Source organism: Melanotaenia boesemani, chromosome 7 (genome assembly GCF_017639745.1).
Source record: "Melanotaenia boesemani isolate fMelBoe1 chromosome 7, fMelBoe1.pri, whole genome shotgun sequence".
Lineage (NCBI taxonomy): Eukaryota > Metazoa > Chordata > Actinopteri > Atheriniformes > Melanotaeniidae > Melanotaenia > Melanotaenia boesemani.
The window spans coordinates 14,942,327-14,969,193 of NC_055688.1; the positions used below are offsets into that span (position 1 = coordinate 14,942,327).

The 26,867-nt window shown below is 37.9% G+C and overlaps 1 protein-coding gene across 1 annotated transcript; it reads left to right on the top strand.

The window, feature by feature from the left end:
* Positions 1-10,992: 10,992 nt before the first annotated feature.
* gpm6aa (glycoprotein M6Aa) lies at positions 10,993-26,599 on the top strand. The gene is made up of 7 exons (XM_041990996.1): positions 10,993-11,429; positions 20,677-20,869; positions 21,085-21,241; positions 21,971-22,124; positions 22,775-22,851; positions 23,597-23,662; positions 24,637-26,599. Exons 1-7 carry the CDS (start codon positions 11,393-11,395, stop codon positions 24,787-24,789), a joined length of 837 nt encoding a protein of 278 aa, XP_041846930.1. The 5' UTR covers positions 10,993-11,392; the 3' UTR covers positions 24,790-26,599.
* Positions 26,600-26,867: the final 268 nt, after the last annotated feature.

The following is a 26,867-nucleotide window of genomic DNA, read 5'->3' on the forward strand; positions in this document are numbered from 1 at the left end:
AAAACTGAAAGGGTTTTTTTTCTTCTTCTTGTTTTTCAGGTGACATAACAAGGAAACTTTGCTCAAAGCAGCTCAAACCTCCACAAGTCCCATTAAGACATCAAAAGAAAGACAAAGTTGTGCATAGAATAAATCTGAAATATTTTCATCCCCACTTTTTACGGCTTTCATTTAGTGATAGTATGTTGGAAAAAAATGGAGATCATACTTGGAATCATACTTGTGGTGTGACAGGTGCTTACAACGTAATATTTAATAATAATAATAATAATTATTATTATTAAAAAAACTAAAACTGTGCACACTTTAACCAACTGTGAGGCTAAATTTTATACTTTGAATTATATGGTTTTACACCATATTTGTGACCAGACAAGACAAAAATAAAAACTGAATGTGTGGGTTAACCCACGTCGTCTGTTTTTATTTACTGCATTCATGTTATTCATGGTGCTGTACATAAATTACATGATTATGTACTAAATTTATGTAATAACTGCATGTTGTTGGTACTCACTTTGTTAAAAACTGATGGTGTAAAATGAAATGCCCTCCAGGAAGTTACCAGAGAGATCATTAACATTAACTGCTTCAAAGTAATTGACCCATGACACAAAAGCTGCTAAAACAGATGACAATGTCATCTCTAGTGATTTTTTTTTTTTTTTTTTTTGTAAACTTATGGCAGTGTTTCTGGTGCTAAACCCACAGGACTCACTCTTAAGGTCCTAAAACGTTAAGCTCTCATGGATGCACAGTGCATTGAGCTGTGAAGCCTGTGAAAACAGATGACAGGATGGTAATTGTTTCTGGCAGACTGCCTAGCTTCTTGTGGTCTAAGAGCCTGTGCTTTCAATAGAGAAATAGGACAATGCTGGAATGATATGATCTTTACATCCTCAAATGACTCTGGGCTGCAGTTTGCTGGGATGCCCCTTTGCAGGCCAGTGTGTATGGTGCTGCTCTGTAATCTATGTGTGGAGCATATATGTAATAAATTGAATCTGATATACCCAATTAGACCATAAGACTAATTTCTTACATTACATTAAGTTAAAGTTTCATTCAAACTATAGACGGAAAAACCATACAGTGGCTAATGACATACCAAAAACTGGTTAAAATAAAAAAAAAGAAAAAAAAGAAAAGGAATCTGCTAGTTTGTTGGGAAAAAAGTGTCAGATTTTGACATTTGAACATGTCCAAAAACAAGTAACATATCTCACAGTTTTTCATTGCAGCTTGTTCTGTTTCCATGGTAGTTAATGGTTGATAAAGTGTTTTACACCGACTCCCTTGGCAGAGCTGAAAACCTGACCTCCTTAATCTTTCAGTGTCCTTTGATTTTCCTCAGCTTGACTGGGCGTTAACACACATCCGCACTTAAGATGGAGAGCACTGTCGCCTGTTGACTTCTGCAGGCGCCGAGTGATCAACAGTGAAATTTGAGTGTTTGGCGTAGAGCTTCGCTTTAGAATATTTTTATATTGATTACTAATAATGAGAAGTGAGATAAGCTGCTATGCATAACAAGAACTGGTCAGGGTTACAAGGTGATGTTTATATTTATTTTTACAGCAACATGCCTCTCTAACTGAGCAATAATCTAAGTCCTGGTTGCTATGGCAACAAGCAAGCCCATACTGGAGAGCAACCAGGACACATTAATAGGCTTAGTGAGGTTTTTTTTTGGCTCCTTCTGTTGGTCAAAAGCACAGGGAATGGCTGTAGGATTAAGCTGTGCATGTGCATACATATTGTAATATGATATATGACAGCCCATTTATTTAAGATTTATTTAAGATATATGTACACTTGAATTCAAATGCTAAATAAGTAAGATGGACATTGAAAATGCCAGTTAAATGATGTTAGGAACTGTGCCTTAAAATGCCCTCAGAAAATGTTTCACCATCTGCTGATTTTTCCTATCAGCTTCATGGCGCCCAGTGTTGAGGAATCTCTTGTGGCGAAGGGATGCAGCAGGAGGGGAGGGGAGGGGTGTCAGTGCCTTGTTGGAAACACAGACAGGAACATGAGTAGCCAGGGGGGGATATTGTGAAGTATTGAAAGCTAAGGATTCCCCCAGAAAGAAAGCCCCCTCAGAATAAATCTCACCCCTATTAACAAAGCCACAATAAGCTGATCTGTGGTTATTCAGGACAAGGGTGGGGCACACTGAGTACGACATGGGCACAGCTGTGCTAAAGGCTATGTGCTTGTCAGATTCTGATGTATATTGTTAATTCATTTAACGTCTCCAACTGAACTACTTTTATGTAGAGTACACACTGTACTTATTGGTCATTTATTCTCTCAATCCCAAGAAACAGAAATGTTAGTGCCAACGAGTATTTTCTCATTTGAAACATGCAAATTAAGGTTCTTTAATATTTGAACTCTGGTCATTAGTTTTATAGTTCATTCACACTTTAAAATAATAGGAAGTATAAATGTTTATTAGATAGTTTAGATCAAACTTTGACATAAAGCAGTAAAATTAAAATAGTTAAAATTTAAAGAAAATACTGGAAAACTACAGAAAGTACTGAGGCAAATGTAATGAAAGATCGTAAACCATGAATTTAATGATAATAGGCTTAAAATGTTAGAATAGCTACTTTTTCCTTCCTACAGTGATATGTGACTTTTAATTGAGAGATTATTGGTTTAAATATTGTCATGCACAATCTTGAAAATGGTTACAGTCTCTTAAATCCAGTGCAGACGAGCCATAAATATCCTAACTAAAGGCCAGAAAGGGAAAACATATGGGGTTGTAATAAAAAATTGTGGTTGTCTAGATGAAAAGTAGAAAATTATCTGAAAAATTGCCCCATTTCTCACTTCACCAACCTACTAAGCTCCTTGAAACATGGCCAAAATAGCAGAAGCTTTTTTTTTTTCTTTTACCTGTAGTATATGGCAGAGTCAGATCTTAGATTGGAGGAGCAGAAAGGTTTCCTAACAAACATTTTGAAAACATTTTTATATACAGGGTCCACATAAAAAAAGCATAGAAACTGCAAGTCACAACCTTTGCTCTTGGGATGTTGATGTCATGTCACAACCACGTTTTACTTTACGCACTGCGTCGTTGGCTGTTTTGAATGCACACCAACTGATTCAACAACTAGTGCAAGAGAACATTATCAGAGGAAGAGAGGAAAAAAAGAGAGAAAGAGACATAAAGATAAAGATAAAAGGCAACATCAGACTGACTTACTGTCTGGAGAGAGCTCAGAGCAAAGGTAGGATGCCAAATTAGCTGTTGTTAGGGGGTACATCACTAAAAAAAAACTGCCAAAATTTTGTAGAGCTTCTTTAAATTGCCTGATGTTGTATGATGGTGTTATAATGGACAGCAGTGTGTAGTAACATGGATGTTCTGCGCTTGAGAAAATAAAGTATTAAAAAAAAAAAAAAAAGCTGTCTGATACTGAGGTAATGTGCTTTAAATTCACTATATACAGTGTTTGCTCAAATCACAATAAAATTCTTGAGGTTTATGATGTTTCAGACACCCTTCTCATGGCTTCCATTTGAGGAGCTTTTAGCTTAGCTCACCTACTGGTGAACTAGACTGACTTTTAAGCCCATCCCAACTCAGTTTCTTCATAAAAACCTCATAAAAAGAAAGAAAAATCCCTTAAGCCCCTGTCAAACAGACACTTGTTTATTTTAATAATATATTAATTAATCTGACATCAGCTGAACGTGTCAACATCACGTCTGAATGAGTGGAATTTATGCTTTTCTGTACAAATGTGAAGACAGTCTTTATCAGTCCATGTAAAATTTATTTAACTTCGAACACAAAGCATAGCATCTCCTTTGAAAATAATAATTTGTAGAGTTTATCAAATATATAACAGAACTGTCCCAAATGTATTTGCATAACTTTATAACATAAAGATTTCTTTCTTTATTTCATTATTTATTTAATAACTACAAAGCACAGGACATTTTAATATGAACTGCCATGGCATTGTGACATGTTACTGTAAGAAAGCTTTTCACTAAATTTTCAAGATATATTCACTGGATGTGTTGTACAGTCTCAAAATGGAAAACATCAGCAGTCTGTCACAGTTATGACATGTCTCTGTGAAGCTGTGAGGAACATGCAGCTATGAATGATTAAATGCTATAGCTTTAACAGATTAATAAAGCCACATATCTCGTGTCTGAATAAAAAGTTTCAATAGCATAAATGCAAGGTAGCTACAGTTGCATTGAATTTGACGAGGCTTGTTCCAATGCACGTCAGTCCATGTAAAGCAGTGTCGTCAGAAAAAAAAGTTGTTAGAAAAATGGCGTAAATGACTCTTTAAAAAAACTAAAAAGTTCTGTGTAATACATGAATTTTTTTCTCAACCATAAAAGTAGGTGGTAATATATGGAGGCGGGGCATAAGCATCATACATAGAAATCTGCAGTCGTACAAGGAAACTGTTTAGAAAAAGTGCTTAAATTATTGGACTGGATTAGATATTTTAAGAGTCTGGATTGTTGTGGATTTGCACGATATACATAAAACTGAATTGAAAAGGACTGAGCATGTTTAAGGAATGGTAAAACATGCTCTGGTTTATGATGAAATGGATTTTCTTGGGGTAATTTATAAAGCCACCAATCAGGTAAATGTGCCGCATAAATACAGTGAAAGCAATCACACTCAAAATTTAAATCACAATAACAGTAAGCAGGTACATTACACACTTTCTTTTAGAATAGTTGCTAAAAGAAGCTACTACCATCTACAGAGAGGTATTTTGTGGACACAGACTTAGTTGGACAATAATTTACAGGAGGCTAATTAAATTATTAATTGAAGTATATTGAACAGTGACATATATTTTAATAAACTATTATATTTTTTGCATAAATAAGTATTTAAATATATTTGGAAACATTATCATAATTATTTTAAATAGACCCTCATAAAGACAACAGTACTTTTCCTCCAGAAACCGTATCGATCGCTGTAGGAGTTAATTTAATTAGGCTGGACAGGAACAAAGTAAACACAAAGAAAACTAACCTTTTTACATCTATATATTCAAATAGATTTGTCCATGAACTCTTAGATCTGTTTATTATTTTTAATTTATTTGAGTCAATGCATTTATTTGCATCATCCTCAGACCTCTTTATTTGCCTAATTTTCCACTGGCGTTTACCTGTCCGCTTCAGCAGAAGCTCAACCTCCAATAGGCATCATTAAAGTTTCATCTAATCCGCCTGTCATGATCATTTATTCAACCATCGGGCCACAGTTTGTCAACAAAAATGTAATTTTATTAGGCACATTTAATTTAACAGTAGTTAAATTTATAGCTTCTCAATTTTCCTCTATACCTCATATTCATATACTTACTGGATATTTTGGTTTCTTAAACAGCATGTGCAGCATCAACAATCCTGCATGTTGGCGTCTACTGCTTGTAAATTGAAGATATGCATCTCAGACAAAAAAAGGTATTACATATGAAGCTGTCACATGATTTACAAGTTAATATAGTAATGATGGAAAGTCTTCACATCTTTTAATTTTATATTTTAGAATCATTTCAAATGGATACAGGTCATCATGTAATATGACACACAACTCTGAATTAAAAACCTAAGGCTATTGGAATGAATTGTACAACTATTAATAATTTTTAAAAAGTGACATAAGTATTCAAACCTTTGTTTTGGTTTGAAGTAATTCATAAAATGACATTAATAAAATATAAAAAAAATACTTTATTTTTATATTCAACGACATAGCAGTTTTGCTCTTTTTTTTTTTTTTTTAAATAAAACCAGTAATAGTTCATTTTTCTTGTAGATGCCTCTGTGTTACACTTCCAGTCTAGTCTGTTGTCTAGCTGAACTCCAAGGTACTTGTATACCTCCACCAGAAACTTGCAAGGTTGAATGGGATCACCAAAACAACATCAGGTGTCGCCAGATTTGCTAATCTGTTGTTTGGCAGTGTGCTTCAGGTTGTCTTCTTGTTGGAAAACCCACCTTCACCAACCTGAGGTCTAGAGAACTCTTGAAAAGGTTTTTGCTCAAAGTTGTCCAGTGTTATGAAGAAGCTCAGACTGCTGTAGAAATACACTCCTACAGAACAACACTCTCATCACCCTCGTTGAACGTAGTACTCAATGACGAGATGCACTGGATGCACATCACCAGAAATAGCAGTCTGATTAGTTATCTCTTCATTAGATCAGAGGATTCAGGTGCTTTTTGACAAATTCCCCAATAGAATTTAACCATACATTTACCGCTTAGTCCAATTCAGGTTCACAGGGAAGCTGAAGCCTATCCCAGCAATTAGCATGCGAGCAATAGGGCACACACCGGACATGTTGCCAGTTCATTGCAGGGCCCCCCAATAGAATGTCAACTGGATTTAGCACAGAACTCTTTTCTATAAGAGTTGTACATCTCTACAAAGCAACTTTGGACCACTTGGGTTTTGGTGAGCCAGACGTTTTTACTCAGCCATGCCCACACAGTCTCCTACACAACCTGGGGCCTCATTTATAAAGCTGGTGTAGGTACAAAAACCGGCCTATGCCAAATATAGCCAACTTTATTTATAAAGGGATTTATAAAAACCAAACTTGCTAGGAAAATGTTCCTACCTCCACGGCAACTCTGACAAAGGTGTACGCACAAAATCTGAGAAAACAGGAAACCGCGACACCAATGGTACAGAATAAAATCAAGGAAATTATGAGGTGGAGAGTCTGCCGTCAACATGTACCAGTCAGTAAAAGAAAATGCAAAAAGTAAACTTTGGTCATTTATTCTGAGATCCAGCAGAGTGGGATGCAGACTGGAGACCGGAGCACCTAGAAGTGATGCAATGCTTATGAAACACACAAGAGGTGGATTTCCTTTATTTATTTATTCTTACACAATGCTTTAATAATTGTTGTCCCAATTTCCATCATGACCGTCTCCATTTCCCGCAACTCCTTAGCCACATTGTTAATAGTGTCGATTGTGTCCCTCTGCACCTGCAGGACTTCTTTGGAGGACACATCTGCTGAGGTGCTGCAAGTTTCTCCGATCACAGCTGCAGCACTGACGAACCAGTCTGAACACCCAGACACTATAAAGAAATATAATTTAACACTAAATTAACTGCTACCAATATCAGATGTATCTGTACATGTTTATTTTATACATTTAAACAAAAGACTACATTACCTGCATCATTACTGTCATTTAGCAGACGCTTTTCTCCAAAACGATTTACTGTGGGCTGTAGCGCCTTGCCTAAGGACCCAAATGGAAGGTGTTACTGTTCACCCCTGGAGCAATCGAACTTCAATCTCCTGCACGCAAGACGGATGCCCTACCGACTGAGATATCCAGCTCCAACATCCGATGCCTCTGGCGTGTTTTGCCTTCTGACACTGCGATGACAGCATCTGCCACCTGCTGCCACTATTCTACCTTTCTTACACAAGTAATGCCCACGCCATGCCCACCAATTAAACATTTTTACATTTTCCAATGTGGCCCATCAGGATATCAGTGTCACACCCCGAAAAATTCCAATTCTTAACTCCATCTCCCTCCCGAGCCTTCATGCAAATGATATGATGAATGTGTATCGTAGGCATCCACCTGACCATTTATAGTCACCATGTGGGCATGGGAAGGCGTTCCCTCATGTGCGCCTGCTTTAGAGTTGATTCTGATTTATGTAGCACGTGCGTGCGCACTCTTTTATAAATCTGAAAGTAAAAGTGTGCAGCATTTCCTTTTTGCACCTCAGACGCCACCTCTAGTTTGCCTTGCTACGCACAGTTTTATAAAAAAGGTCCCTACATTTCCAAGTTGGCTTAAGTAGGAAAACGTTGGTGTTTGTATTTTTAAAAAAAGACTTTATTTTAGCTTTTTTCTAACTTATTGTTCATGTCTTATCCCATCTTCAAACATTAAAAAAAAAAACACGGCACAGACAAAAAATATATAAGACCTGCTTGGAAATTACACATCAATGTCACAAGTGGATTCCAGTAAAATTATAAAAGTATCTCTAAGAGATAGAAGTATAACCCTGATTTCAAACAAATTGAGACTCTGTGTAAAATACTGTATAAATAAAACAGAATACAACAACTTGCAAATCTCACAAACTAATAATTTCTTCAGTAGAACACAAATAACATAAAATGCTGAAAATGAGGTATTTTACTATCCATCCAGCCATTATCTTGCTGCTTATCTGGGGTCAGGTCGCAGGGAGATCTGCCTAAGCAGAGAAGCCTAGACTTCCCTCTCCCTGGCCACATTTGCCAGCTTATCCAGGGGGATCCCGAGGCGTTCCCAGGCCAGCCAAGACCTCATTCCTGACCTTGAGAAAAAACTCCACCCTTTGGTCTCAGATTTGGAGGTGCTGATTTTAATCCTGCTTCATGCTTTGGCTGTAAATCGCTTGAGCCAAGCTTTCGCTTGTTGGAAATCACAGCCCGATGAAGCCAACAGAACAACATCATCTGCAAAAGCAGAGACCCAGTCCTGAGGTCACCAAACCAGATTCCCTTAACACCTCAGCTGCACCTAGAAATTACGTCCATAAAAGTTATGAACAGGATTGGTGACAAAAGGCAGCCTTGGTGGAGTCCAACCCTCAATGCAAATTAATCCGAGTTACTGCTGGCAATGCAGACCAAGCTCTGGCACCGGTTGTACGGGGTCCGGACATTTCAAATATGGGGATCTGGCACTCCAAACCCCCGAAGCACCCCCCACAGGTGTCCCAATTCCACAACGCCCATGTAAGCTGGTTGGGTGAACTCCCATGCTCCCCCCAAGACCCTGCAGAGGGTGTAGAGCTGGTCACTGTTCCACTACCAGGATGAAAAACACACCGCCCCTCCTCAATCTGAGGTTCACCTATCTGACGCACCTTCCTCTCTAGGACCCCTGAATAGACCTTACCAGGGTGGCTGAGGAGTGTGATCCCTCTGTAGTGGGAGCACACCCACCGGTCCCCCTTTTGTTTTGTAGCGGGGGACCACCACCCCAGTCTGATAGTCCAGAGGCACTGTCCCCGATGTCCACACAAAGCTGCAGAAGTGTGTCAACCAAGACAGCCCTACAGCATCCAGAGCCTCAAGGAACTCTGGACGGATCTGGGCATTTTACTCTTTCATGAAAAATATTAATTAGTCTCTGGATTCATGCAGTAATTGTCTGAAAAAAACAGGGAACTATTAACCACTGTGTAGTATACCCTCTTAACAACAGTCTGTAAATATTTGAGATTAGTTGTGAGCCCTTTTTATCAAGTTTTGACATATTTAATAAGATGTTTTTTAATTAGGGAAAGGATTGGACTGCAGACAGACTAGCCCAGCATCTTCACTATGTGATTTAACGTTGTCTTGCTAAAACACAAAAATCCTTCCTAGCAAAGGATGTCTGAATGGGACCATATGTTGGTAAACCTATAAACCTGTAAACAGCACTTAGCCCAGATGCCTTGATTTTCCAAACGTACAAATTGCCAGTACAGCTTCATGTACATCAATATACCCCAATACAATCAAATTTGCAGGCTTCTTAATTGAGCACTGACAACAGCTGGTCCTTCTACTCTTCAGTCTGCTCCCTGCTTTAACGCTTTTAATACTTTATGTAAAGCACTCTGAATTGTCTTGAACATAAAATGTGCTATACAAATAAACTTGCCTTGCCTAGTGTGGAGAATGCAGCATGCATGATTTCCAAAATGAAAAGGCTCCAGTTCATTTTAAGAGTTTTAGCCCAGAGAAAACAGCATCAATCATAATCACATATGTCTTCTTTGAACAACAGATCTTTAATTCATATTGTGGATTGCAAGGTCGACTGCGTTCATAGAAAATGATTTCTGGAAGTGTTTGAGTTCATACAGAATTATTTCCATAACATCACAGCAGTTTCTAGTGCAGTGGGCCTGAGGGCTCAAAGATCACATGTCCTTTATGGATTTTCAGCCCATGTGCACAGATGTCTCCTGATTCTTGGGATCTTTTTATTATACTATGTACTGCAGATGTAAATAATGCAATATAAAACAAGGCAAATTTTAGTTTGAGAAAGATATTCTGAAATTGCTCAACAATTTGTAGATGTTTATTTATTATTAGTATTTTTTAGTATACCAAATCATGCTACTGAGCTGTTGTCAGTTGAACTGATTAGATTCCTCCTGTTTTTGCTTTTCATTCCCACTGACTTTTCCAACTTTTTTATTGACCACTACCAACTTTTCGGAGATGTGTCATAAAAATTAAAAATTAAGACATACTAAATTTTTTTTATGAAAATGGACTTGCAATGCTTGACATTTTCTGTTCCATTGTGACTTAAACGTTATTTTATTAAATTTGTAAATTACTGTCTTCTACTTTTATTTACATATTACACAGAATCCTAACTTTATGGGAATTAGGATTGCAGAATGTGGATGAGCTCAGTACTAAGTATCAAAGCATTGAGTATTAATACATAGATGAACCGAATACTCTAGTCTTTCATTTTTAAGTCTGTTTCCAATATTAAGACTGTTCTAAAATTGAAATCCTAAACTCACCAAAGGTAGAAAACAAACATGCCTCTGCAATGTATGTTTACAGTGTGTTTGTATAAGAATCCAATGACACTTCCTTGGTGATTGTATAATTGAATCAGTATGACTAATAAGATTAGGAGAATCCCATTTTGAAATCAGATGCCCCTCATCCCCTCCCTTATTTGAGGACAGGCTGAGTTAATGCGGTAAAGCAACAGCTTCTGGAGGAGTAGAGAGGGAAGGGGGTTGTTAATGGGTGTAACCATTCTGTTTTGGAGCCAGGGGTGTTTAAAGCAAGTGATGGTGTCCCATACCCATGGACACGGCTGTCTACATGACACAGTCAAAAGGTCTAAATCCTCTTCAGCTGCTGCTGTTCTCACTGTTTCAATTCCACAGTCTCTGCAAACCGGCCCTTTTTCTAAAACATATACCTCTTTGTTACACATGCGCTTTTCTGCCTACCATAGAGACCACCCTCTGCTCAAGCTCGCCCCCCTACCCCTCCTCCTCCTCCACCAGGGACCAAGGAGGTTCTCAGCACTTGACACGGCAGCTAGCAATGGATAGTACCACAAAGACTCAGTGATCATTTGCATCGCCCAGACGCTTGACAGAAACGACAGCTGACAGCCAATCTCACCGTTCAGTACGTTTACAGATAGAGAGAGTGAGGGAAAGTGAGACAAAAGAATCAAAGAGGAAGTGCTCTGTGGATTATTCCGAAAATAAAAAAAAGATTTTTAACCTGCAACCCAAACAGGCATTTTTTTTTTAAAATAAACATATTAAGTAACTAAAAACAGGATCAGCACAATGGAAGAAGACATGGATGAGGGACAGACCCAGAAAGGTAAGAAACTATTTCTTTGCAGTCTTCTCTTTTTTTTTCCAAGGTAAATTTGAATTGATTGTGGTATCAGCTGTGTCTCTGCGTAAATGTTAGCTATTCCACCTCTGAACAGGGGAGCAGCTGTTTTGCAGTAATTCCTTTGTCCATTGAGTTCAGTTCTCCACTGAAAAGTGCACGTCTCTGTGTGTTGTTTGGGTAGTCAGAGGGGTGTGAACTGCTCCAGCGACAGCCAAACAGCCTTTGTTTGCTTGATAAGGCTTTCATGTTTGTCATGCAGACTGACATAGAAACATGAAGAGAGAAAAACTGAACCAGGTTTCTGTAGACATTATCCATCTGCTTCCAGGTTCTGACATTTTTATCCAAACACCAAGATGATGCATCTTGGGATGATGCTTTGCGACATTTGGATTTCATGCAGAAGAGATTCTTGTTTCATTAATTTAAAAGGGGCTGTGTTTTCTTTGTGCAAGGTGGAATAGCTATTTATACCTCACGCCCCCACTACTTTTCCCCTGCATGAATGATTCAGTATGTGGTTGGGCAAGCAAGGGGCAGGGAATGCTATATTTTCAAATGAACTGCAACATTATAAATAAAGTCATAATTATTAAGGAAATCTAGAAATCTCATGAACACAGGTTGGGAGTATATTACTGTCATGTCAAAAACACCTTTGTTTCAATCTCTACAGTCCCAGCTCTCCTCAAATTTACTTTACGCGGCAGCCATGCCTTCATGTGTTTGTGTTTTTTTCCTCTCCCTCCTTCCTGCATCTTAGCACCACTCAGACTCACACAGGAGCTGAAGCAGTTGCCATGGACTTGACCAAGTGTAGTCATTACCTTCTCTCTCTTCACCCACTCCTGCTGATGACATTCAGCAACACAAGAATAGTTCACTGTCTAAGTGTGGGAGGAGAAGAGACTAAAACAGGGTGTAGATGCATACCAGCATACAGTTAAGTTAGGAGAGGGAAAAGCACACTTGCTGCAAAACACTATGACAGCTTGATGGTAATACAGGAAAATTGCCCAGAAAATAAATATTTTTTATTATATGGATTACTTCATGCAGTGGTGCAAACTGCACTGATTAGGTATGAGACATATTGACCACAAACACAAATGCCAACTCAAATGGAAGATGCAGTCGAACAAGTCGTGCATGCATTTCTGTATGCCCTGCCCATTCTTTTATGGCTTAACCCACAATCTGCACATTGATTACCCATTTGAGAGCTTCTACTCATATTAATGTGTTTTTATGAACCACTTACTGCAAAAATTAATGAAGAACAAAAATTAATTTCTTCCAGTGACATTTAATTTGCCTTGGGTATTTATTTTTTTTAAGCAACCTCATCTGACTGACACATTGTAACAATATATATGCAATGGATTTGTTAAAAGATGACAGAAGAAAGTGTGAGACGTTTGTTCAGACTGCAGCCTGTGTGCCCCAAACCAACAGGCAATTAAATCAGCTTGATCTACGTTAGTTCAAAAAGAAAAGATTGTTAAAAGCTGAATTTCAGTGTGTTATTACACTGTAATCGAACAAGAACAAGTACCTTAGTGCATCGTTTTTTAAATGATTGACCTTCAGCTGCTCTTATATTGGAGTGACTTCTCTTAAAATGCAAGATAAACACTGAAACCATCGTTTCACATTTTCATCCATGTCACTTTGATTTCATGTCTATCTTTCTGTGAAATTCTGTTTGTGAGAATCATTGCTCACTTCCAGGTAAGAGCAGGTGTCAAGCTTCTTATATTGTGATTATTCTACAGTGCAAACTTCTGTCCACAAAACATCACATCAGGACCAGAGAAGACACTCATGCAAGCAGAGTGCACAGCAGATTTCTAAACATGCATTTCTCTCTGGTTATGAGTACTTTAAACCACTTCAAAGTAGATATTGCACAAAAATGTTTAACTATGAGAAAGAAATATTTTTGAAATGTACATGGTCTTATACCATAGAATCTGTGTCAATGTAATGATATGTTAAAAGACAGTTCCTTCACATATACAGTATATTGAAAATGTATGCTGTAGACATCATCCAAGCTGAAAAAAATGATGAATTAGTAGGTACTTCCACCTCTGAGGGGTTGCAGGTGTCACTGAGTGCACTCACAGCACGCCAATATCCTTCTGTCTTCCTCTTGTGAGGCTGCAAATCTCAGATTATGAGTCAGATGCACCAGGTGGGCACTGCTCACCTCAGCTGCTGGCCAAATGTGGGAGTGGACTCTTACAAAAAGTGGCCAAACGCAACAGGAGGGCAAAACAACACCCTAAACAAGCAGGCTTCCACTAAGGTTAACAGGGGACTGAAATTATTCATTTTTTTGCAGAGTAGTTCTGCAAATGAGCATATGACAGTTAATACTATTGACTAATCAACCAAACTACATTCTGCATATCATTCACACCCAGTGTGCTAATTGTCTTTCAATGGAAAAACTGAGAAAGTCACACCTGTTAGCGCTTCCCAAGCCAAGAATCTTCTCTGCAAGGCACAGCTTGTCCTTCTGTTTGATAGGTTTGATCAGGCTTCTGACTTGGCAAGTGGTCACAAGTTGAGTATCTCATTGATATTTTTGTCAGTATATAAGTAGCGAGTTTCTGTCAAAGAACATGGAATAAATACAAAAAGCACAACACAACTTTAAGATTTATTAATTGGGTTGTGTTGGATAACAATTCATTAAATTTCATGCACTGAAAATTTGTAGGCCCTGTGATAAGTGTCATCTCTGCATTGTTCTAACTAAAGGGGTGCAGTAGGGTCTAGACCTTAGGGTGCGAATATGGTTTTTAAACTTTAAGCTCTTCCCACCGCCAGCTGTAACCTTACTTGAAAGGTGAAGCATCAGTCAGATAGCGATAGATGCATGAGCTATGTAATCGCGTTATGCCGTTGCAGCGTGACACCTTCCTTAAAGTATAACCAAAACATTTTGTTTTGGATGGCCCCGTCAAGTTCTCTCTGGACCTCTTCTTCCCCAGTGATCTTGAGGAAAGTGCAGACCTCAGACGTCTACGAAATGGAGCTTCGTAACGCCATTTTAAACAGAGATCTAATCAACAAAAAAAAAACTATTGCTCTAAACAAGGAGCTATTCCTGCTCTGTTTTTATGTCAGGTCACACAGGAAGTGACTTTTTTTTCTCTTCAACCAATCAATGGATTGCAGTGTGTCAAGTTCCATACTTTTGGGTTGAGTCAGTTTGACTGATCCCCGAACGGATGGATCCCAAAAAAGTAAGTATTAGGGTATTAGGATACCATTCCCAGTTTTCATGGGTGAAAACGCAAAAAAAAAAAAAAAAAAAAAAGAAAAAAAAAAGTGTCCCGACCCACCCTGCACCCGTTGGTGAAAACAAGGCTTAAGGCTTATTATTATTATTAATAATAGTAATAATAATAATAATAAGCTTTTTATCATTTTAGAAGGTTGACCATTTTATCTTAAAGAGCTGCTAAAACTCTAGTTTAGGAGTCTCTGTCCAGTATTTGCCTAGATGTTGGACCTCTGATCATCCATGAGCCTTCTGTTTACGTGCACCCCCCTCTTTATCTAAATGTCCTGAATCCTAGCCCATGCTGACCCAGAAGAAGTCAGGGGAGTTCCACCAATTGTTCCTCTGACATTTTTGGAGGTTTTCGTGGAAACTTTTAGAGGGACTTATTGTTATTCTTGAAGGAATGACTTCACAAGTGTTTAACAACATGTGTTCAAAATATACTCAATGACCTAGAAGCAAATTTAGAAAATGCTTAATGTTAGCATAATAGTGATTTAGCATTATTCTACTTATAAACACTACAATTTACATCCACTATGCTGGAAGATGAGTGTGTTTAGTCATGACTATGCCCTAAAGAGGTTTTCTCATTGAAAAAAGTTATTTTGATCAATATTATATATTAATATTTATGTAATTCATAAACTATTCAAGTAAAACTACTACTATCACATTCAACACTGAGAACAGGCCTTAATTGTGATCCATTGTTTGGGAGCTGTGACTTAAATCCCCACATTCTTTTGTGCTGGCGAACGAGACATTTAAGCTCATTTCATTCAAGAAAAGAGATTTACTAGCACAGCTAAAAAGCAGAAACAAAAAGCACAAGATTCCTTGCATCTTGTGTTGGAGAGAAGTTGGACAAAGGACACATCTCCCACTCTGCAGTTACACAGTCCGGTTGAGACTCTCCCATCTCTCAGTAAAAAAAAAAAAAACTCGGCTGAAATAAAGAAAGGAAATCAGTGGCTGAGTCTTTTGGATCTGGTCTGTAACATCCTCTTTGCCCTGGGGGGTTATGTGTGTAATGTGTCTCATTCACTATTGTCCCACTGAATTTGTTGACATACAGTAAGTGGGTCACGGCTCTGAAGTACCCGGTCTATTCTCAGATTTCGCACTGTGGTTGACATGGCAACCATACTGGTTGATTAAACATGCGCAGAAGAGATGGGGGAGCTTGAAAAAAAAAAAAAAAACTGGCTACAGGGGAGGGAGGCTGCATTAAAAGGAACAAGGAAAGCATCGAGACGTGTGTACACCCATTACCCTCATACTGACACAGACTCACCATCCCCCAACTCAGATCTCTCTTTCTTTTGCTCTGGAAGGGCCGACTGCCACCCCACCCCCATACAGAACTCCTTTGGTAACAAGCACTAATAATTACTGGCTGTATATGCAACAATAGTGTCTGATTGGATGCCTTGTGGTGCAAGCAAAATCAACATGGATCTAACATAAAATTAGATCATCATTCTAGAAGAAAGCAAATGTTTCTTTGGATTCTTTTTTCTTAATGCAACTTTCAAGCTGTCAGACTCTGACAGGTCATATCTTGTCAGGTGTTAATGGTGCTATTAATGTTTTCATGTTTTCTTAACTCAAATTATAAAACTATAATAAAGATGATTTTGCCAATTTGCCTTGACAGCTCGCAAACAGAGGATTCAGCAGCCTGGTTAGTCGTAAAATGATATACATACAACATTGCAAGTCATGTTCTTTTTGTTTTGTTATTTCATGCCAAGCAGTCTAGGTGATTAAGACCCACAAATGACCTTTAACCCTAACCCTAATAATTTTCTGTGTCCTTTATTGCTGTTAAATGACACGCTAAAATACAAAGACGCACACAGAATGTGCTTGACATGGCATGCGACTCACATGCCATGCTAAAATGTCACATTGGATTAGGAGCTCAGTCCAGGCTTTAATACATTTAACTGAAAGGCAAGAAAGTTTTTTCCTTCAGCTCATTTTATATACACAGGGGGTTAGATGGCATCAATGCCAAACATCACAGCCTCAGCTGAACTAAGCAAAATATGCTCTCAGTTTGATAAAAAAAAAAAGCACCTGAAACAAAACTTAATTGGTGATTCCTAAAACTTTTAATAATTATGTCAAATTTATCTTTCTTATATAAGTAAATGTGTAGAGAATTTGAGTTTGGTTAAAAAATAAATAAATAAATAAAAACACAATGTTAAGTTTGCTAATAAGTGCTTCTGTGCTTCCTTTAAATTGCAGATTTACTTATAGATTTGCGTAAATGGAAAGTAGTTTGACATTTCTACAGATCTAATATGAGTAATATAGACAGACAAAATTCATATTCTCAGGAGTCATAAAAAAAGAAACAAATCCCTCATTAATTAACCTCAACTGTCCTCCTGAGCCATCTTTGCTTTGATGGACGTCATTTAGCACTAGGCATTATTTAAGCATAACCTCACCCCTCATGTGAACGTTGACGGGGTCAGAGAGAATCTGAGCATGTGTTGTTCTTTTGCCTGTCGGATATGACACTGACAGATGGAGGAGAAGTGGGAGGTGGGAGGGGCCCTGGGAGGGGGGTCATCCTTTCTCTTTGTATTAGGGAGACGCCTTCTGTTGATTGGGCCTGCAGTGTTTGGGGTCACGTAGGCTTCACTCTTCCTCCTCAGTAAGCACAACTGCTTGCCATTTTTCACCAGTCTAACCTTCTAGTCATTTAAGCTCAATGAATTGTTACAGAGGAGAAATGAGACATTAACTGCTATTAGAATTAAGGTTATCAAATACTAGTTTCATGAACTTGAACTAGAGACATTTGACAGAGAACACCTGCATAAAAAGAGGATTTTACTCACATACACACTCACCAGGACGTTCTCTTTGCCAGCCTGTGAAATCATCATTTAATTCACTCCTTTCCTCTTTTTATCGAGCCTGAGAATTTCCACAAAATTAAGAGCAGACCATCAATAAAGCATCTATGTAATTACATCTACGCACTAAAGCTCAAATCAAGTCCTGTAACTTTATTCAACTGTTTCCATAGAAACAACGCTTCCTCATAGTCAAGTCACGTAGAAGACATTATTTATCTTAGCTGAAAAGTCTTAAAAATTCAGACTAGTAGTCAGTTCTATTTAGGTCAGTAAGAAACACTGATGATAATTGACTTGACTGTGCCTCAGGGAAAATATATACATATATATATATATATATATATATATATATATATATATATATATATATATATATATATATATATATATATATATATATGTATAAGAGCACATAGATTTGATATAGATGTGTTGGTGTAATCTTTGCGCAAAAATGTAAATAATGAAAAGGTAATAAAACCCAGTTGAGTCCAGGATATAAATCATTTATAGTACCACTCATCTTCCATTAAGCACCGGCTCACACACCTACAGCACCAAATCTGTGTGTTAAAAATGGCTAAAGGAAAGACTGCATGATTTAGCTTCATAGCGCTTTGCAAAATAACTGTCTTCGAAAAACTAGTTGAGCTAATAAATGTCCTTGTTTAACATAAAAATTTAATTAATTAAGAATCAACAGTAAATGGTATTTTGAACCATCAGTACTGCATGAAAATGAACAAATTCCTTTAAATATTGTCTTAAATGTGCTGGTTAAAACCTTAAATGACCGGACGGTTGATTCTGACCCAGAGCACGGAGGGTAAATGCGACCGGCCTCTATCTTTCACGCTCATCTTGTCAGTAAACAGCTCTGAATCAATAAATCCTGTCGCTGCCTGCTTCCTGAACAGATAGAGCAACTCCAGATAATGAATCTGAGGGTAGAAGTGGTGGCAGATCATTTTCCATCTTGGAGGATATTCAAAATAAAAATAAAACGAACTGGACAGGGGGTGTGTTTGCTATTTTCCATTTTTCCTTCTTTTTGCAGTAATAGTACATATTTTGACATGAATGAGTCCAGATTAAGCAACAGCTCTTCGATTTAAATGTCATATCAGACATCAAAACACCGAACAATGGTTTAGAATACTCTGAATTTCTCAGAAAAATTATCTTAAAGCAAATATTTGAAATTATGTTGTGATGATAAGGCAAAGAACAGGACATTCATGTTGCAAAGAAGGCAGGAATTTTTGCTTGCATGTATCTGATTGGCCAAAGCACCATCATGCTGGACAGCAAGTTGCAGAGCAGGTTGTTGTTTTTTGTTTATTTTCTGGCCTAACCTTTTGCTGAAGCTATTTGCATTCAAGAAAAAAACAAAAGTACATGTGAAAATGATGATCTTTCTCTTCTATATCTCAGTGAGCAAAACTGCATTCTAAGTAATAAAAAATGTGCACTAAATTCATAAACACATTATGATGCAATCTGCAGAACAGCAATCTTTCAATGAAAGTCTCAGTCACATCTCAGATAGTAAAATAATATTTCAGCTCATCTAATGACAAGAGAGCCTCAAGAAACCGTGACAACCCAACTAATGTCCATTTCAAATAAGTTATTGATTGACGTGAAAAGCTGTGCAAGTGAATGGGAAAAAAACTCAGTCTAGTAAATTCCTTTGTGGGTAATACTGTTAAAAATTAAGTAGGGATGCAGAAAAGACTAGCAGTGAAGCACCTGGTGGAGGGTTGGAGCTGCACCGAGCTTGTGAGTGCTCGGCACAGCCCGGCAGGCAGACCAGCTACTTGGTATTCAGCTCGGGTCTGGATGAGAGTCAGAAGCAGAGAGAGTTGAGAAGGAGAGAGATATTGCTGTGACTCCTGCTTTTCAACACGAGACAATGAAATATCTGCAAAAGAATGATGCTGAAAACATCCCGATTGTTTTTTTTTTGAGAAGTGCTTCAACTGGCAACAAAACCAGTCTTATTTCAGAACAAAGACAGCAGTTCATATGCAGATTAATTTAATCATAAGTAACCATCTTTGTGTTAGTAATCTAAAAGAATTGTCTGTTTTTATGAACATTTGTATGTTTCACATGCATTTAATGACTTGGAATTTGAAATTAATGTTCAGGAAACAGCTGTGTGTAGATGAGGAGTTACCAATGAATTCAGAATGGTGTGGTTTTGTGAAAAATGTGTCTGGGTGGTTAATATGCTGCAGTGCACTGCATGATTGAACCTGTTCTGCTCAGGATATAAGCTTGATTTCTGTTTCTCTGAGAAATGACTGTCTCAGCAGCCTAAACCAAACACAAACACAAGGTGGAGAATCTGAATCTAAGCAATTCATGTAGACACAGTCACATACACGAGTATTTACAGACTCAGCCTCTCTAGGAGCAATCTGAGCGACAGGAGATTGAAGCTGGAACCGAGCGGTCATTAGTCACCTTAGGGTGTCCCTGGGGCAGCAGGCTAAAAGGCAAAAAAAATATTCAGGTAAAAAAAGAACAGGGTTAAAGGTCAGGCACTATGAAAAGCTCAGGGTGTTGATGCTGAAAAAATCTTAGCATCATCTGCAGGGCTGAACAACTGATTGTACAAATGATGCATGAATGTGTAAAAGAGAAAGTGTGTTCCAGCTGCCTGTGTACACAAAGGTGAAGTTGCGATTAAATATGTGATTCTGGTGTTTTGAGTACTCTGACAATTGGTGCATAAAGCAAATCAGTTGTCCATATTTCAGGAGGATCTGTACTTAAATCTGTCATAGTAAAGTTGTCATATTTTGCTCCACCATGCATGCATAGATGTCTTTTGACCATGCTTTGAGCGTTTTAGACCCCATAAAAGTAAATGCAAGTGGAGTGTGCAGCATGCTGATGCGTTAGCCCACTGGCAATGTGTTGCTGAATAATTCAAAGTTCTGGAAAATAGCAAGAGTCTAGTCTCACTGTGAAAGTTCTGCTTTTCATTTTTTTCCTCTACTGTCTGTGTAAACTAACTCATTGACCTCTTTGTGTTTAGGATGTCTTGAGTGCTGCCTCAAATGCCTGGGTGGGATCCCATACCCTTCTCTCATAGCCACCATCTTGTTGTACGCGGGTGTGGCCCTGTTCTGTGGTTGCGGACATGAAGCCCTGTCTGGCACCGTCACCATCCTCCAGAACTACTTTGAGGTGGTGAGGAGCCCAGTGGACACACTGGATGTCTTCACCATGTGAGTGAGAAAGGTTCAGACTGGTTTATGTGCTGGGTTGTTTATTTGAAAGGGGAAAGAAGACCCAAACTTAGCTGTTTTTAAAGTAATTAAATCACATCTAAAGGACAAAATCTGACCTATAGTTCAATGTATGTCTTTATTTGTGGGTATCTTTGCATGCCTGCAGCTTGTTTTCAGTGGATCTTTTCAATGGTTCTCTGATCATTATGCAGGATTGATATCATCAAGTATGTGATCTACGGTATTGCGTCAGCTTTCTTCGTCTATGGTATCCTGCTGATGGTGGAAGGATTCTTCACCAGTGGAGCCATTAAAGACCTGTATGGAGATTTCAAGATCACCACGTGTGGACGCTGTGTCAGCGCTTGGGTAAGACCTCCATTTTACTCCACATTAGCTCAAAATTAGGTCAGCTTATTTCTACTAGTCCAAGGGTACTTTAACATGCACTTTTCCAGAAATTGTGGTAATCAGACAATCTAAATGTCAGGTCACTTCTGAGAGTTTCCCTTGAAGGCTGAGCAGGCTAAGGTTCTAGCTGATGGCATTCATGGTATTTCAAGCACACAATAACCTGAGCTTATACAACAGTGCATACAACATTTACTGAAAAGAGGAAAGAATAGGTCAGTTTAATAACTGTCTAGATATATAACATAAACCAGAATGCACAACTCAACACCTCAGTACCCTGATCAGCTGTAGTACTTAAGAAGACTTTGCAATATGTGCTTCAGACAGAGCTGAGAACAGGGGTGGAGATGCTCTGTAGCATTACATTTTAATAATATTAATTTTAAAAAGCATCCAGCTGACAGAAACAGGCAAGTGGACAGATAAGCTTGGGAACACCTACAATAATACAAGGGATCCCAAGTTCACAGCAGTCAGTTTGTATTTTTCTAAATGCACGTGTTCTTCCAAAATACCCTGAAACAAAATAGTTAAGCTTTTCGTCTGCAGCTGTAGAGTTACAGCTGGACACAAAAACATTAGTCATACTTGTAATCACACATGAAAATTGCTATTTAATTTTAAATGGTGCAAATTTAATTATTTAATCAATTGTAAATGGTTCATGATCTGCTTCTCTTTCAGTTCATCATGCTGACTTACATCTTCATGCTGGCTTGGCTTGGAGTGACTGCTTTTACCTCCATTCCTGTCTTTATATATTTTAATATCTGGAATATTTGCCAAAATGCAACAGTGCTTGAAGGAGCCACACTCTGTCTGGACCCACGCCAATATGGTAAGGATGGGTATTCTCCACTTTTTTTTTTATCTCCTTGCTATAATTTATGAAGACTGTCACATGTTTGTAGCAATGTGCAAAATGCTGATCCTTCCAAACTCTTTAAGGGAAAATGAAACCTATGACTTTGTTGCAGTTAATCAGCTACACTAGTTTTACTCTTTAGGCTGTGGATTGCTGATTAAGAGATCTGTCATTTTCACCAAAGTGAAGTTTAAGAAGCCAGCTTTTAGAAATTAACAAAAAGACTCCTTTCATGGTCTGACAGTAAAGAGTGTTGCCGTCTATTTAAAATGACAGATTTTCATACCTGGCATTTTTTTTCCTATAAAGACTTTATATAACACTGCTGTGAAGCGAGTATAAAAATCCATCATAGGAGTTCATGTGCATGGTTCATTGTTTTCAATTAGCACCACCTCTTTCAGACCATTAGCCACCAACAGCCGCTGATAGCGGGTCTGTCAGCAGCCTTTTTGTGCTGCCACCATGACATTAAACCCATATGAGTAAAACTTTATTGCAATGTTGTGCTGGTACTCATAAACCAGTTGTGACCAGTCATGTGCCTTGTTTCTACACTCTGTTATAACTTTTCACTTTGGTATTTATTTCTGAATTATATAAAAAAAACTTTATTATTTTAGGTATTGTGCCAATTGCTGAGGTAAAAACTGTTTGCGCTGGATCTGAGAAATTCTACAAGATGTGCGAATCTAATGAGGTATGGCAAAAAAAAAATATCATATTTAAATACCAAAAAAATGTTAATAATCACAATCACAAGAATTCATAATCTTTATAATTTATAATCAGTCTTTTTTGATGGTTTTCAAGCAGAAATTAATGCAAATCACTAGCAAGACTCATCAAACAGAGATGAATTTACCTATAATATTACTACCTAGTCATGAATTCACATGACCCAAAAGCTCTGGTGTGGCTGGTAAAATCAAGCACCAGGATGTTGTTAATAATCTGTTTGCTTGTCACTGTACAGTGTGACAAAGCTTGTGCTTTCTTACAAGAACACATACATTATTCCATAAAATGAAAAATGTCTCATCTGAAATAATAAACATCTGACTTTTGTTGACTTGAATCTGGACAAAGTTACAAACTATTTATGCAGCTTACAGATTAAAACTGAAATCTGATGCAAATCTCTCTCATCAGACTTCTTTTCTATTTTTTTAAGTATAGCAGAAAAATGTTTCAACTGTGACTTCAAACCTTTGATTCCAAACGTAGACCCCCACAAGACTCAATTCATTCTCAGTATTTGCTCACGAAGTGAAACAATTTGTACTATATTCAAAATACTTTTCTGGTATTAAATGATTCAAGCGTGTTTGAATGAACTGAGATGTATAGACATTGTATGGATGTCGAACATTAACTCAATGTTATGTCTAACGGTGTCTTGTAAGCACTGCAGACTAATGTGATGTGATTTGATTTGAATACAGCTGGACATGACGTTCCACCTGTTCATCTGTGCTCTCGCTGGCGCAGGAGCTGCTGTTATTGCTATGGTGAGATACCAAAAGAACAATGTAAACATTATTTAACATACACTCCAAAACATCACATATTAAGCTCTTTAGATGCAGATACCACACATGACATCTATACTGGCTCAAGCAGTATCTCATCGTCTGATAGAAGAACGTGGTCTGCTTGGATAAATGATAGGTAACTGAGGGGGAATATTGTAGCTGGGAAACTAGTGGCATTTCGCTGTGGCTGCTTGTGTTTGCTTGTGAGAGAATAGATGTAGAAAGGAGAGAAGGCATTTTGGTGCAGTGAAAGAAGACAGGGTTTGTCTCCCTCCCTCTTTCAGAGGCGGCGAGCATGTCATGCCGTCGTCATGGAAACAAGGAGAAGAAAGGAACAGAGATTGTTGCAAACATCACTCAGTAATTTGTGGGAGCCATTTTCTAAGTAACACAAAGTGGATGCTAGTCAGAGATGATGGTGCAAATTGTAGGAGAAAAGGTAACCAGAGTCCAAGTCCCTAATGAGCTGGTCAGAATAAATACTGAAAGCCTACAAATGGAAAGAGGGAAAAACAAATCTTGAAAGTACAGCAGGTGTATCAATAAACAGCATGAAAAAAAGTAAATAAATAAATACAAGGCAAGTAATGTTAATATTTTTAGTGTTTAAAATGGTCTGTGCACCTATGGAACTCTCATTCCTGGTAAAAAAAAAAAAAAAAAAAGAAGCTGAGTTACAACCTCAGTCATTAAAGCACAATACATTCATTATAATCTTAGCTGCCATGGCAACACAAGCCAAAAAATACATAAGGCATTATACTGCCACCTGGTGGACCATTGGAACTTTCCTTTTTAACTTAAAAGGACCAACCTAATTACACTATGAATTATTGTTCTTCACATTATACTAAATCAATAAAACTGAGAAACGAATAATAAGATCTACAACTACATTTTCTTCATTTTGCCGACGTATTTGTTTCATATTTCCCAATTTGTCCTTACAGATCCACTACTTGATGGTGCTGTCTGCCAACTGGGCCTACGTGAAGGATGCCTGCCGGATGCAGAAGTACGAGGACATCAAATCAAAGGAGGAGCAGGAGCTTCATGACATCCACTCCACTCGCTCCAAGGAGCGTCTCAACGCCTACACATAAAGAGCAGCGTGAGGCCTGGCCCCTGCCACTCCGGCCTCTCTCCCTCTGTCTCTCCTCTTTCTTTCTATCTGTCTCTCTCTACCATCCCCTCCCGAGGGGGGGCGGATGGCGCCTTGGGCCCTCGCCACTGCTGATGTTACTGGTGCGTCATATGACAGCGTGGTCTGGGGGGGGTGCGTCACAAAGCTCCTCAGTCACAAGCAGCATTTTAAATGAAAAAAAGCCCCTTTACCTCTCTCATGGATGGTGTTATGATTATCATTATGGCGGTTGTATTACTCTTGAATACGAGTTGTTTAGTGCTGATAGTAGTTTTAGTGTATTTTGTAGAATTAGAGATAGCAGTAGTATTTCAGCTTTTATTTTTTTTCAAATATTTAGTGTATAATTCTTTTTTTTTTTTTTTTATTTTGATACTAAGAGTCATTTTGCTCTCATGCATAATTTATTTTTTGCTGATTTTCTGAGGGGGTCAACAGGGGCTTCAAAGGGTTTTCAAGCACATTTCTCATGTAGTGTGTCTGGAGATTACTTGTTCAAGAACTATGTACTGTATGCGAATGAGTGGTTATTTTTGAAAATATTGCAAGTCTCACAACTAAGAGGAATTGTAAACTTATGCCATACCAGTATTTCCAGGGATTAACTGCACAACAAACTGCACAGACAACACAATAATTATTGCCAAATCGATGTAAAAGAAATATTTGCTAGATGTGCCAAGTCTGTTAAAAACAGGAAATACTGACTTATAATAGAGATGGGATTGGCCAACTATAGATAAATTGTGGGTTATTTGATCATAATCTTGCCACTGAAATGCATTTTTTAAATAAATGGCTCCATTGACTTTGAATTACAAGCCACAAAAGCACATGCTCTCATGATCCCAATATAAATTCTTGACAGCGTAACTTTGTAATGCTAAGATTCTGTTCATGCAAAACTCTGCAGTGCTTATACTGATATATCAAACATATTTGATATGTTTTGATGTTTAAAGATGATTGCCATGAGAATAAGAAAAAACGGCTCCAATCTGCATCTGTCAGTTTCAAATGGAAAGAAAGCCTGGTGATAAAGTCATCAGTGTAATGGCACTTCTTGGTGGAATCATGAGATGTGATAAAAGTGTGTGTTGAAGTATTTTTTTTGTTCATGACAGTAACTGTGTTGCCTACACATCCTGATGCCACATGGCTACAGACGTGGCCTGTCACTTCATTGCCTAGACATTGTTTTTCTTCTTAAATCGGTATTTTATCAAAGCTAGTTTTTTGCACTTATTTGACCATTTCTGTGCTCTCTCTAGATGTAAGCGCATTGGTGTTCAACTCAAAGTTGGATAACTGTACTGTTAGTAAAGACTGTGACTTTAGATGTTTCTCGTGGCATGGACACACATCAGTATAGTCTTATTGACTCAAAAATGACTTTATTTCACTTCTTCATTTTCACACTTTTGCTGGATCGACCCTTTGTTTATATGTGCAGTACTGAACCTCCCACGCTTTCTGCGTTATGCTACTGATATTAGAGACTGTAGTCTTTGAGTAGTGTCTTTTAGTTTGTGATGAGCTTTAAACCATGTCTTGAAGCTGATACTTAACATTTACTCTGTAATGATCAGAAAAAAAGCTTTCAGCTCTCTCCTTGTATTAGTCTTTTGTACTTTCACTACAGACGCTTAGTAGCAGGCTTTAAATCAAATCTGTTTTGTACATTCATGTGCCAACAGCTTGAAGTAGCTTATTTGACCTGTATGATCAAATTTGCTTGCATAAATAAAATTCACTTGTGTACTTGTTAATAAATGCTCCATGTCTCTTGCGTTTAGATGCTAAGCAGTCATTCTGGTAGGAGCATTGGCATCCAAATTAGCCAGATTATCAACTGTCAGTGCTAAAAATCGACCCCGTAAAAATGATATGAAAATTTAAAACATTTAAATGGATGCACATAAGGACTGACACACTTACTACCAACATGACAACACTAGATGTCTCCATTTCCTCAGTCATTCCTAACAAAAGTCTTTGTAAGGCTTAAGTCAGAATAAAAACAAAGACAAGACGAAA